Below are 14,358 nucleotides of genomic sequence, written 5' to 3'. Positions count from 1 at the left end.
AGCTGGATAGTGGCACTCGAGGACCAGGGTTGCTGACCCCTGGACTCAGGGGCGGACTGGGACTAAAAAGCAGCCCTGGACTTTGACTCAGCCCAGCCCATAAGAATCGCTATACGAAGGGAAACACAGACCCCATAGGGGGGTCAGGGAACATGCCCCTCCCGGGAGAATGTTTTTTTTTTTTTTTTTACATTTTATTCTAAAATGCACCAATTTCGTGCACTTTGAGAGAAAAATGAAGAAAATGTGTCTAGACTGTGACTGTCTGACTACGGGCGCTCAAAGTACTGCAAGGCTGAACTGGAGTTGGATTCATTTTCTGTACTAGCTCTATGATCAACCTGAATAAACAAATGAAAGAATTTATTTTTCAAAGCAAGTTTTACGTATCCAATTGATTATAATATATCTCTATAGATCTCTGTCTATAAAATGACTTCATTGTTTATGCCATAATTCAGTGGTCTCCAAACTATTCCACATAGGGCTGCGGCGGGCGCAGGATTTCATTCCAACAAAACAAGACAAAACCTTTGCACTAATCTGGTGTCTTACAAGTGTAATCAGTTGATTGCAGTCAGGTGCTGCTTGTTTTAGCAGAAACTTCATTGGTTAAACTGTCGGTACTCGATCGGTTAAAACAAAAACCAGGCCCCACAGCGGCCCTTGAGGACCGGTTTGGAGACCCCTGCCATAATTAATCTTGCCATACAAATAATAAATTTCAATGAAAATACAATACACATTTCAAGACAAATCCTGTATACATAAACTTCATTGGAAAGTATTAACCAGAAAACAAAACGATATATAAATGATTAATAATGTATATAACATCAATTTAACTACCTAAACTTTAAAGTAAAACCATTCATTTTATTAATATTTTGTTATATTTCTTCTGAATTAATATTGCTATGCTGCGTGTGCATACATTGTTTTACGGCTAAAATATTTTTTCTTAGGAGAGGGATAGTAGGACTAGCATACTGTAACTTGACACGATTGCAAACGGGTACATCAACTAGCTGGCACTAACCCTTTAATTAGGCTCGAGCGTTTACGTCACAGCAGCACGGGATCATGCGAGATTTGCGACAACGCAACCATTGCGGAAGCATCACGGGACATTTAAACTTAGCGGCAACCAAAGATGGAAAAAAGTAAGGAATACTTGCCAGTTCGATACAGAGACAAACTTGTTACCACGGCGAAGGACAGATATGTGAGCAATTTTAAGGATGTGAACAATGTTGACCCTCACGAGCAAGCCGAACACAAATGGAATAAAGATGTCGACAAGCTTCCACCACTACGCGAAATGGACATCATGCTGTATTTAGTGTTTGGTATATGTTACTACACTCATCAGCAATTCCGAAACTACAAATCGCTACAAAGCTACGAACAGTTTTGCTGCGGATGGGTGCAGGATCTTCACTTTATGACCATAGCAAACGGCAACACCATCTTTCTAGCAAAGGTAGGCAATGTGTGTTTACATTAGTCTGTGACCACGGATGTACAAAACTTTTGCTGCATAAAATGTAGCCTGTGTACAAATTCTTTGCCACTCTCTCACGTCAAAATATTACAGCTTTTTCATTTAGCAACGACATGAATTATGTCTTATGAAGACAATGCACATGTATGCATGCTAGTTGTTTAGCTGTAGCAATAGCTAACAACAGGCCGACTTAGGGCGTAAAGTTACTGAAATTTGCGTAAACAAACGAAATTAACTTACCGAAGTGGAAGTGCATAGAGCAAACTGGTGTAACTGGAGAATCAAACGTTATGCCCTTCCTTCTGATCGAGGCCACCCATGCCATTCTTCGACGTTTGGTAAGTTCAGATATGAGCTTTCCCTCGCCTTTTCTCCATGTAGGGATCCGGAAGAAACTCAATGGTGTTCCGTCGAGCTGTACATTCTCTTTTTTCTATTCGATCGGTTGTTGCAATTCTTTACCGCACAATAATTTCCAACCATTTTTAAAGAGCGACCTGTGTTGAAATGCCTCATTGCTTATGTTTCTCGCTTCCACAATGGCGATAGCGGCGGAAACCTCGCGAGTGCCACGTCATACGCTCGAGCCTAATTGTCATTTATTTGATTTAAAATGTAGCTACCTGATGGATAACAATTGCCAGTTTACAGAGCAAGTAACCCTCTTCATCCCAATTTACTTGCCCTGCGCTTGTCTGGGGAACTTCCAACAGTTTATCGTTGCCCCCTCCCTCTTCTTTTCTCTCTCCCAGCACCGTCTGCACGTCAGAGCGGCTGCAGCTCCCTCTCACCATCGTCGGGAGCTGAGCTGTTGTTACCCGACGTGGCCGTTGCAGCCAGACTGCTGCTTGCGAATATATTTGTCGATTTATGACATTTTAATGCTTCACTCTCCAGTTTCTTTAATTTTTTCTCTCTAACCTTCTCCGCGCCACCCTGCTCTTTTCAGTTTTTTTGCCACCACCATCCATATTGTGCATTCACACTCGTCGCTATTTTGCTTCCACAAGGAAGGAACCAATGAAGGCTACTCTGTGCTTTCGTCGTTCCTAGTCTATCAGATTGGCGGTGAAAAGCCAGGCGCATTGCTGCCACCTGTCGGATTGGATGCGAACTGTAGATAATCAGAGGATAGGGGGGATAAAAACAGTGATGCATAATGAATGGCGGCCGCCGGCCGTCCAGGGCACCGGCCTTTCTGACCTCGATCCTCCAGAACCCACAGATTACCAGTCCGCCCCTGCCTGGACTAGAGTGTCACTTGGGCACATAGGGAATGTGTATTTTTGTTTGTATTTTCACTTCTTTTTGTATCAATTCATTTATAGCTTAGAATTTAAGAAATAAACATGAATAATGTTTTTTTTTTTTTTTTTTTTTTTTTTAATATAAGCAATTATAATATGTATTGTATTTATCAAAGTCTTGTGAAACAACCTTTGAGTCTAGGCCTCTACCAACAGCGACATCTCCTGGCCCTTATCTCTCTTCGCCTCGATATACTGTAGTTCTTCCTTGCACTCTTCTTCTTTCGTACTTTCGGAATGGTTAGTTAGCGGAGGGAAAAAGCTAAATTAAATGAGCCTGGGAAGCTTTAATGCTTAAAAATGAAGTGAATTCACTGTAATGTTCCTTGATGGAAGAAGTACAGCGAAAGTGGTACAGTAAATTGGTTAACGTCAATGTATACATTTACGAATTATTTAAATTCTGAGCCTTGAAATTGAGTAATTGACAGCGATGACTAGAAATTGTATATATGTTGATCATATTGATTGAATTTTTTTTTTTTTTTTTACTCCAGTGATGTGAACTTCCAAACGTTCCTACAAAACACGCTGAAGTTTCAGCGCCTGAACGTTTCTACTTCCGGTTAACTTGACGTAACATTTATTTACCCATCCGGGTTGTGCCGATATTTTGTGTACTGTTCTCCTAACCAAACGAGCTCCTTCAAAACATTCTCATCGGGTACTCGGGTAAGTACCAAAGTTACAATTTAGTTGACTAAAGATTCCCATTTCAAAGCCTAGTGGAAGTCGTTTGGCTTTATGTTGAAGCGTCGCAGCTTTACCTATCTTTTAGTTTAGTTTAGTTTAGTTTAGTTTAGTTTAGTTTAGTTTAGTTTAGTTTAGTTTAGCTCGCATTCAGATTGCTTTGGCTTAACGCCACTTGCGATTTGCAAACTTTGTTTCAGGAAAAGTAGATCGGTTGACCTGAGAGTGATTACATTTAATTGTATAAGACCAGGTGAAAGTGGCTTGAATTTCTTACAGGAACTCCCCGACGTGAAGGTTGCCACGTAGCCAGAAATTTTGTTCATTCATTTATTTATTTATTTATTTATTTATTTTGGAGGGGGGGCAAACATCCTAAACTACTGAAATGCAAAGAAAACTGTTTCGGCACAGTTTTTTCAATAACACATAAAAAAAAAAAAAAACTGATTTTCATTCAAAATTGTATTTGTTCAATGATTTGCAAAATGATTTGCAAAACAAAAACGGCAATAACCCCAATCTCCATCTCCGAAATTTTATTTTCCTTCATTTCCTCTCATACTAAATGCCAAATATAAATTTCAACTACTTAAGAACACATGATGTATATTAAAATTGAAGTTAATGTTTTACTTTTACTTTTGCTTTTTTTTTTTTTTTTTTTTTTTTTTTTAATAATATATATAACATACATTCAAACAAATACAATTGACTTATATTATGCAGAGTGAAATTGAATATATTTTGAAGATCGCGCAAACATTGACTTTTTTAAATCAAATAGAGATGAATAAGTAGCCTAACATAAATGAACAAATACATTATAAGTCCAAAGTGCACATTGACAGCTAAGATGTTCTGAACCTCCCCATCAGAGCAAATAAAACTAAATATGATAAATAAGCCTCCTCAACTCCTTCCTTGCTCTTAAAGATTTGATCCATTTTCTGTTGCATCGCCTTTTTTTTTTTGTCGCATCAATTCAAAAAACTTTTTTGTTGTTGTTGCTGTTCCAGAAAACATGCACTAGTTAGCTAACTATCTGTGCTGATCACATGTCAGTATGTCAGCCAATGGCGTACCGCACGCAGGCTATTTTTAGACCATGACGTCGCATCGTAGAGCGGAAGTAAAGCCAAAGTGGGACATTATAGACCCGCCCTCGCATAGACCCAACGTAAAAAGTGCTACTTTTCTCCGGTAATCTTTCAAAAACGAACATGCCGATCACGCATTGCTTTTTTGGATCTTGTAGAAACGATTCTAGACATTACGACACATGAAGGATGTTTTCTTCATACATTTCCGGAAACCAAAAACTTGGGAGTAAAAAATGTGAAGACCGAATCAACTTGCGTGGACTTTAAGACCAGCTCGGTGAAACCATTCACATTTCATATGCAGGAAACATTATGTTGGGTTGGCATGGTCTTTCAGAGGACAAAGAGGTAAGCCATTTTTATATTTTTAACTTATTCTTTTAGTGCAGTGCTTCTCAATTATTTTCTGTTACGCCCCCCCAAGGAAGACGTAAATGTTTCGCGCCCCCCCCCAAACTCCGTAAATAGTATCATTTGTCTATAATATTACTATTAAAAGTCCGCCTCTGCCTCACATTGTATCCTTATTTTCTATTAGAGAAAATAACAGAGATCAATTTATAAAGTATAGCTTTATTAACATTGTTTTGTTTGTAATAGAAAAGACTTAACGCGCATCAATTTGCCTGAATTAAAAAAAAAAAAAAAAAAAAGTCACATCCAAACTGTTAAAATACACTCAAGGTACATTTTTGACCATTTGATACTGAAAAATAAAATCAGTAAATAATAACAAATTCAAATTGATTACAAACATTAACTCATGAGGACAATATGCCCAAAAATTTGATCAAAAAAACAAAATTGAATAGAAGAAGAAAAAAAAAGTGTCTTTGGACAGAAGGACAGTTTTATTTTCGCTGCTCGCTGCTCCCAGTATCATCTCCAGTTTGCAATGATGTGGGGTTATTTTGCACTGAGCATGCTAACAGTACTCACTGGTTTACTGATATAACACTGACAAAGCGGGACGATTGTTGGCAATATTCGGCACATTTTCGCTGAAAAACAACCAAGCGGCTAATCAATGAGATTGGGGTCTAATGTCTTTAAGTGGCGTCTTAATTGATTTGGCTTCCGGCTGTCCGCTATAATCATTTTTAGACACAGTAAACAGTGGTCTTTCCTTGTCTACCACTGTATTAAATGTCAAAGCCAAAAGGCAAACGGCCCGAAAAAAGCGCATTCGAACCGTGGGTGAGGGCGGTCGTCGTGACGATCGCCAAGCCGAAAATGGCACCTCTCGGGCGGACACGTGGAAAAGACAGCGGGTTGCTGTGTGAGTCCGGCCGGAAAACGGCTTTCAAAAACGGCGCACAGCTCTCCTGCTCTTCATGAGTCTCTTCCGTGTGCTCTTGCTTACTTCAAAAATACTGCGCGCACTTTGAAAATGAGAGCGCCACTGCCACCCACTGAGTGGATGTGCAAGTACACTTTATTCTAGTACGGCAAAAAAAAAAAAGGTCACACGCGCCACCCCTGGCATCGCTCTGCGCCCCCTTGGGGGGGCGCGCCCCACTATTTGAGAAGTACTGTTTTATTGTAACGTTGTGCTGTACTGCTTCTGTCTGACAATGAATGACCTGAAAAGAATTACAATGGTATCTGACTGCCACTGTTACCGTTTCTGTTTTATATATATATATGTATATACAAGGGTGCACATAAGTGGTCCGCATGCGCGCATGCGTACTGGAAGTAGAGAAACGCGCTGGCCCTCAACGGATTCCATACGCTTTTGCGTACCGATGGCTGACCACTGTATTTGCGGCAGACACGAGAAAATCACTTCTTAAAGTGTCAAAGGGGCAGGCACCACTTAGTAATTATTTCCGTGTTGGGTGGGGGGACAGACGACAGAGACATCACCAGAGCTACCGAAAAAAGGACTTTTACTTTTTTTTTTTTTGCGTAATGTTGTGCCGTACTGCTTCTGTCTGACAATGAATGACCTGAAAAGAATTACAATGGTATCTGACTGCCACTGTTACCGTTTCTGTTATATTTATTTAAAAAAAACGAATTTTAGTAAGGGGGAAGTGTAAATAAATTATAGAATTAAGATGTGTTATCAATGAAAAAATGAAAAGTGTTCGTTGGATGTCACTGAGTAGCATTTGCGATCGCTACACAAAGCTAACTAAATTACCCCCAAGAACGGTAAGAAATGTAGGACAATCAGAGGATATATAAGAAAGACAGGGCTGATGGTAAAGGATAGCTTGTTGAAACGGGAGACTGTCATCGTCAGTTGCGTCAATAAAAAAGCTAAAGCAATGCTTAGGTCGGCTTGTTTTTTCGTCTTTTTCAGCCTTCGACACTCAAGCCATCTGTTTAACTCAACATTTTTGTGTTCTTCCACATCTTTGCCAGTGAATTTGGCACCAGGCACATCATTTTCGAAGATAATTGGTAGATTTAGCTCTGTAAACATCTCCTTCGTACACGATTTCCATTCATTTCCTATTAGGGACAAACGTTGGCTTGTCCCGACTTAGCAACAGTAGCTAATGTCATGAATGTTAATGAGCGGAAGTGACGTGTTGCTTGCGGTACGTCATTGAACGGATAAATGAGTCCAGGCGTTTTGTTTTGCTATGTGCATGCGCACATTCATGTGACTCATTATCGTCAGACTCGGATAACTGCAGCAGCTTGGGAAACCTCCATGCGGTCCGTGGAATAAAATAAATAATAAATATAGGTGGAAACGGATTACGCTACACAAGCACTTTATTATGCTTGTTATTAACGCTTGTGCATGTAAATCTGATGTTGGTAGATTGTTTTCTTCTTGGAGATGAAATGCAAGTGTGGCAGCTCAGCATTTGAAAAATTTTTTTTACATAACGTTTTGACAGTTGCCGTCATATTTTTGGAATCAAAGCACCGTGTACCGGAACAGCATTCCGGCCCTGAATCTTATACCGGAACTGCGTTCCTGGCCGTTCTGGCCCACTTTCACCCCTGTATAAGACCCTTCTTGACTTGTCTTTAAGATGCAACAAATGACTACTATGTAACAAATGACTACTAAGTGAACGCCAACGCAATCCCAAACGTCCAACTCAATGAGGAGAGGGAATTCAGGTCATTAGGGTCATCACATTCGTTGTTGTATTTTTCATGCAATATCAGAATTGCTTTGTTGTGATTGTGATCAGTTAATGTGACTGAATGCCAACAAGCCCATATCTGACTTGTGATACAAGGCTCACGGTAACGATCATCTCACGGTATGGTGATAACACAATTATTAATATCGGGACCAATTGAACTCAGTACAACTATTACTTCGATAGCTCTTTACAAAAACCCGAAAGGTCCACAAAGTCCTTTACAACAACAACATACATACAGGAAGTTGTTAGACAATGACATTGAGACAAAAAACAAAAAACAAAAGCAACGCATCGTGATAAAAGTCAAAACAGCAAATAAAACAATAAAATAGATCAAATCCAAAGAATCAAAACCCTTAAGAAATAAAACCAGGCGACCCCAGTCTGATTAAATGGCGAGTCTAAAAAACTGGGTATTTAGCCGTGATTTAAAAAGGCCTAGATTCTTAATGGTGCGGATTTCTTGGTCTCTTCTTGTTTTTGTATGAACCCATGATTAAGGGGTAGATGATGGATGGATGGGTAATTCGTTGAAGTTTGTGAAACATGCATGCATTCAACACAACTGCACAACACTTGCCAGTATACAAATACTGTACCATGTAGATGCCACAGTTCACTTGAGCTACAGGCTATAAGTATATGTTTGTTTCCATGCAGGAGGACTTATTTACAAATTTCTTCCATATAACTTTTCCCCTTAAACACAAATAGATGTAAAATACTTACGTCTCGTTTCCAAGGCAGAAACGTGACAAAATCCCCCGATTTTTTTTTTTTTTTTTTTTTTTTTTTTTACAGAGCATTCTGATCACTTCAAGTCAACTTTTTGGCACTTTAAAGACACCACGTTATTGATGATATTAATTCTAGTATTTTCTCACTGCTCATTGCAATCCTACCTCCCTGCTCTGCACCTGTGGTCTCATCATGGGTGGTCCTTGAATGATCTGTATATTTCTCCCCATATTATATAAAAAAAAAAATGCAACCTGAGTATCATGGCAAAAGCTCGACTTTGGCAAACTTGCAACTTGATTATCACTGTGATTTTTTTTTTTCTTTTCACCCAGTGTCCCGCAGACGTCACTGTAGAAGATCTTCACCCTGAGAAGCACGATCCCCTCCACTTAAAACAGATGGAGAAGTCCGACATGCTGTGTATTAAACAGGAGGGAGAACCAGAGACCCTCAACATGAAAAAAGAAGACCAGGAAGTTGAAATCCCCAAGTTTCCAATGGGTGTCAGTGTGAAGAGTGAGGAAGACGAAGGACTAAGCGAAGAGAGCGGAGCAGTGAAACCTGCGAGCGACACCTCATTTAAGCACTTGACAACAAAAGGAGAGCAACCAGACAGCATCTTGGCTCCTGTTTCGGACAGCGACGACATAACGTCACACTCATCTGACTATAATACTAATGAGGAGGATGATGACTTTGACCAAAATGCTTCAAAATCTTCAAACAAGTCATCATTGAAAAGAGACACAAAGGAATGCGCGGTTGGGAAACGTTTTCCCTGCACACTTTGTGATAAAAGATTTTCTTTGAAGGCAAATTTAGAAAGACATAAGCGCATACACACTGGAGAGAAGCCTTTTGCCTGCATACTTTGCGATAAAAGATTTAATCGGAAAGCTGGTTTAGAAATGCATAAGCTTATACACACTGGAGAAAGGCATTTTGCCTGCACACTTTGTGATAAAAAATACTTCGCGAAGGAAAAATTAGATGTTCACACAAGAACACACACTGGAGAGAAGCCTTTCTGCTGCACACTTTGTGGGAAAAGATTTGTCGAAAGGGGGGGTTTAAACAGACACGCACGCAGACACACTGTGCCTTTCACCTGCACACTTTGCGATAAAAGATTTTCTGAGAAGACTTGGTTAGAAAAGCATATGCGTACACACACTGGAGAGAAGCCTTTCGCCTGCACACTTTGCGATAAAAGATTCATCGATAAGGGACGTTTAAACAGACATACCAGAAACCACACTGCAGAGAAACCTTTCGCCTGCACACTCTGTGGTAAAAGATTCGTCGATAAGAAATATTTAAAACACCACACAAGTAGACACACTGGAGAGAAGCCTTTCGCTGGAGAGAAGCCTTTCGCCTGCACACTTTGTGGTAAAAGATTCGTCAATAAGAGAGGTTTAAACGACCACACAAAGAGACACACTGGAGAGAAGCCTTTCGCCTGCACAGTTTGTGGTAAAAGATTCATCGATAAGGGAGAACTCAACAAACACACACGCATACACACTGCAGATAAACCTTTCGCCTGCACACTGTGTGGTAAAAGATTCATCGATAAGAGAAGTTTAAACAGACACTCAAGTAGACACTCTGGAGAGAAGCCTTTCGCCTGCACACTTTGTGGTAAAAGATTCTTCGATAAGAGAAGTTTAAACAGACACACAAGCACACACACCGGAGAGAAGCCTTTCGCCTGCTCATTTTGCGATAAAAGATTCACCGAAAAGGGCATTTTAAATATGCACACTACAACACACACTGGAGAAAAGACTTTGGCATGCTCACTTTGTGGTAAAAGATTTTCTCGGAAGACTAGTTTAGAAATACATAAGCGCATACACACTGGAGAAAAACCTTTTGCATGCTCAGTTTGTGGTAAAGGATTTTCTCGGAAGACTAGTTCAGAAATCCATAAGCGCATACACACTGGAGAAAAACCTTTTGCATGCTCAGTTTGTGGTAAAAGATTTGCTCACAAAAGAACTTTTGTAAGGCATGCAAGAGGCCACACTGGGTAAAAACCTTTGAATTGCATTTTTTGACAAGATAGTCAAATTCCTGCAGTGCATTACAGTGGAAAAATCATTTCAATGTAGTTATTCCATTTCCCTTGAGCCTCTTTTGAAAAAGTTGTTGAAAAGAGTTTTCAGGTGCTGTTCTTTTTATGTCCAATATATCTATCCAATATATATGTATATTTTTAAAATTGAATACATTGTTTTACATGTCTTTCTGTTGAGATTGTTCAATAACATATCGCAATATTAGGTCAGACAATTCTCGTATTGATTTAAAATCCATCTGTATCGACCTATACACTTGTGTTTTTGGTAGAAAGAGCTGCAGCTCTCTGTAGTAATTGAGTGTTCTACTGAAAATTCCATCAATTCATCGAGTATATTGGGTAAAACATTTTTTAGGGTAAAAAGCAATTATAAATATGCTTGCATTAAATTCATTTTGCCTACATTTATAGATTTGTCGAATTTTTTCTTTTATTCCAGGCAATAGTAGTTGATTTATTTACCTGACATGTTTCGGCGAACACTTCCGCCTTCGTCAGTGGGTCACTGATGTTGGTGTGACGCGTCTCTTGTTCCCAGGCCCCTGCAAGTCTTTAGACTGTAGTCACTTGGGGAGATAGCCAATGTGTATTTCTGTTTGTATTTTCAAATTTTTTTTTTTTTTCAATCAATTCATTTATAGCCTAGATTTTAAGAAATAAACGTTAATCATGATTTTTGAAAAATATATAATTAATTATAATTAGGGCTGTCAACATTATCGCGTTAACGGGCGTTATTTTTTAAATTAATCACGTTAAGATATTTGACGGAATTAACGCACTTGCCCAGCTCAGACAGATTTAAATGACAGTAGAGAGAAAGGCCCACTTGTTAATTGTGTTTTGCGGAGTTTTGCTGCCTTCTGCTGGCGCTTGGGTGCGACTGATTTTATAGTGTAAGTAATTATTGTCATCAACAATGGCGGGCTACTAGTTTATTTTTTGATTGAAAATTTTACAAATTTTATTAAAACGAAAACATTAATAGGGGTTTTAATATAAAATTTCTATAACTTGTACTAACATTTCTCATAAAGAACTACAAGTCTTTCTATCCGTGGATCACTTTAACAGAATGATAATAATGTTAATGCCATCTTGATTTATTGTTAATAAAAACAAATACAGTCCTTATATACCGCATGTTGAGTATACAGTGGGGAGAACAAGCATTTGATACACTGCCAGTGGGAAAACCCATTGGCAGTGTATCAAATACTTGTTTTCCCCACTGTATATATCCATCTTGCGTCTTATCTTTCCATTCCAACAATAATTTACAGAAAAATATGGCATGTTATATAGATGGTTTGAATTACGATTAATTACAATTAATTTTTAAGCTGTAATTAACTCGATTAAAAATTTTAATCGTTTGACAGCCCTAATTATAATATGTATTGTATTTATCAGAGTCTTGTGAAACAACCTGCTTTGAGTCTAGGCATCTGCTAATAGCGACATTTCCTGGCTCTTATCTCTTCGCCTCGATATACTGGACTGTCTCAGGAAATTAGAATACACAATATTCTAATTTTCTGAGACAGTCCTGTATATTGTTCTATGTAAAGGACGTCAGCCAAGGTCGGCCCCCCACATTTTTACCACGCCAAATCTGGTCCCCTTTGCAAAAAGTTTGGACACCCCTGCTTTAAATGGTGGATTAATGTACAGGACTGTCTCAGAAAATTAGAATATTGTGTATTCTAATTTCCTGAGACAGTCCAGTAGTTCTTCCTTGCACTCTTCTTCTGTCGTACTTTCGGAATGGTTAGAAGCTTTAATGCTTAAAAATGAAGCGAGTTCATTGTAATGTTACTTGATGGAATAAGTGCAGCGAAAGTGGTACAGTAAATTGGTTAAAGTCAATGTATACATTTACGAATTATTTAACTTCTGAGCCTTCAAATTGAGTTATTGACAGTGATGACTGGAATTTGTATATGTTGATCATACTGATTGAATATTTTTTTATTCCAGTGATGTGGACTTCCAAACGCTTCAACATATCATGCTGAAGCAAATAATTGTACTTTTTGTGATGTAGATTTGGAAAATTTAAATCATATATTTTTTCACTGCAATGTTGTTAATTCCTTCTGGAGTCAATTAAAAACGGCTGCAATCTAAAAATATAGATGTACCCCTGACAGATGAAACACTTTTATTTGGTGTTTATCTAAAGCATAAAAATTTTGAATTTGTTTTAAATGTGATATTGATGATGGGTAAGTTTTTTTATTCATAAATGTAGGTTTTTAAAACCAAACCGAGTATGGCTCACTGGAGAAATGATTCCTCTATAAACAGTGGCGCCATGGCCACCCCTATAAATTGGTTGGCCACCCCACTGGCCACCCCGCTTGCCAGTATATCATTAGATTGTTGTAGCTTCAGTTATGCATTTCATCCCAAATGAATGCATTTATTTTGTTTTGTTAAATGTAGGGCTGTCAAATTTATCGCGTTAATTTTTTAAATTAATCACGCAGTCGCGCATTGCCGCAAACAGCCTACAATGGCGCCGTTTTACTTCAAGTCTCTCCGTCTATCTTCTCTGTTACTGCAACCAACCGCCACACACGCCTTCGCCATTTTGATTATTAATGTTAACGAGCAGAAAAACACGCCGTAATAGGAGGCATGTACGTAGCGGTAATGTGTAAACACGACGAGCTGACGGACAATATGGCTGCTCCAGTCAGGGGGCGAAGTTGTGACGTCATGTGATTGGGGTCTATAGAGTCTACCCACGTACCACGTGTTCGCTGTAGGGTTCCGCCCACTTGTCCGTCATTTTGACTCTGTATTTGCATTGTTTTCAATTGATGGCGGAATTTAAAATGCATTTCATGGAAGACCCGGTGCTTTCTGATGCCGCAAACTCACTGGATCTGTTGCATAAAAGGCATTATGAGGAAAAGCTTCGTTTTATACAGTCGCCAGATCCATATTTGATGCCCAAATCGATGTTTTTCGACCCACTGTCTTCGCCCTGTCTGCCTGACATCTGCTACGCTGATTTTTACAATGATCTTGTCCACACAAAATCAGCCTATTCTCACGAAAAACTTCAAGAGCTTGGACGCTTATAAATACTTTGTTGCTGGTTGGGTGAAACAGGTCCTCGTTTGGCAGGAATCTATCTTGTGCTTGGAAAGGTGAGTTACGAAATTTTCAATTCGAATTCTTTTGTTATTGCTAACATCCACTGTCAAGTCTAATGTATTTCATGTCGTTTGTCAATGGAGTTAAGGCTTTTAATGTTTATATGGTTTAGCGATAGCACTCCTACTCCTACTACATACATACGTGTATGTTGTCGGCGATTAGCCTAGCAATGATCTTAATTGTGGTTATTTGTCAGCCCCGTAGACGAGGCCAGTTTCTTTCACTTGGTACAGCTAAATATTAAAAAAATAACGATGGTGGAAGAAAGGGAAGTCACAAACATCTTGAATTTGAAACTATGTCGTACTACGTTGTATGTTGTCGGCGATTAGCCTAGCAATGATCTTAATTGTGGTTATTTGTCAGCCCCGTAGACGAGGCCAGTTTCTTTCACTTGGTACAGCTAAATATTATTCAAAAAATAACGATGGTGGAAGAAAGGGAAGTCACAAACATCTTGAATTTGAAACTATGTCGTACTACGTCGTATGTTGTCGGCGATTAGCCTAGCAATGATCTTAATTGTGGTTGTCAGGCCAAAACCCTCTAAATATATATTAAATGCATCTTACCGGATATAAAATGACTACTACAATAGTCTGTGGTGATTTTTTGGTGTCCAGTTTTCACG

At 38.9% G+C, this 14,358-nt stretch overlaps 1 protein-coding gene across 1 annotated transcript in view; it reads left to right on the top strand.

Moving 5' to 3' along the window:
* The window catches only part of LOC130915736 (gastrula zinc finger protein XlCGF57.1-like), a 33,004-nt gene extending 22,056 nt beyond the window's left edge, over positions 1–10,948 (top strand). Inside the window, exon 3 of the mRNA XM_057835749.1 lies at positions 8,803–10,948. Coding sequence (XP_057691732.1) covers positions 8,803–10,509 — 1,707 coding nt within the window. The 3' untranslated portion in view covers positions 10,510–10,948. The remainder of the gene's footprint in view (positions 1–8,802) is intronic.
* Positions 10,949–14,358: the final 3,410 nt, after the last annotated feature.

This window comes from Corythoichthys intestinalis, chromosome 1 (genome assembly GCF_030265065.1).
Source record: "Corythoichthys intestinalis isolate RoL2023-P3 chromosome 1, ASM3026506v1, whole genome shotgun sequence".
Taxonomy (NCBI): Eukaryota; Metazoa; Chordata; class Actinopteri; order Syngnathiformes; family Syngnathidae; genus Corythoichthys; species Corythoichthys intestinalis.
This window is presented reverse-complemented; position numbering and strand designations above follow the sequence as displayed.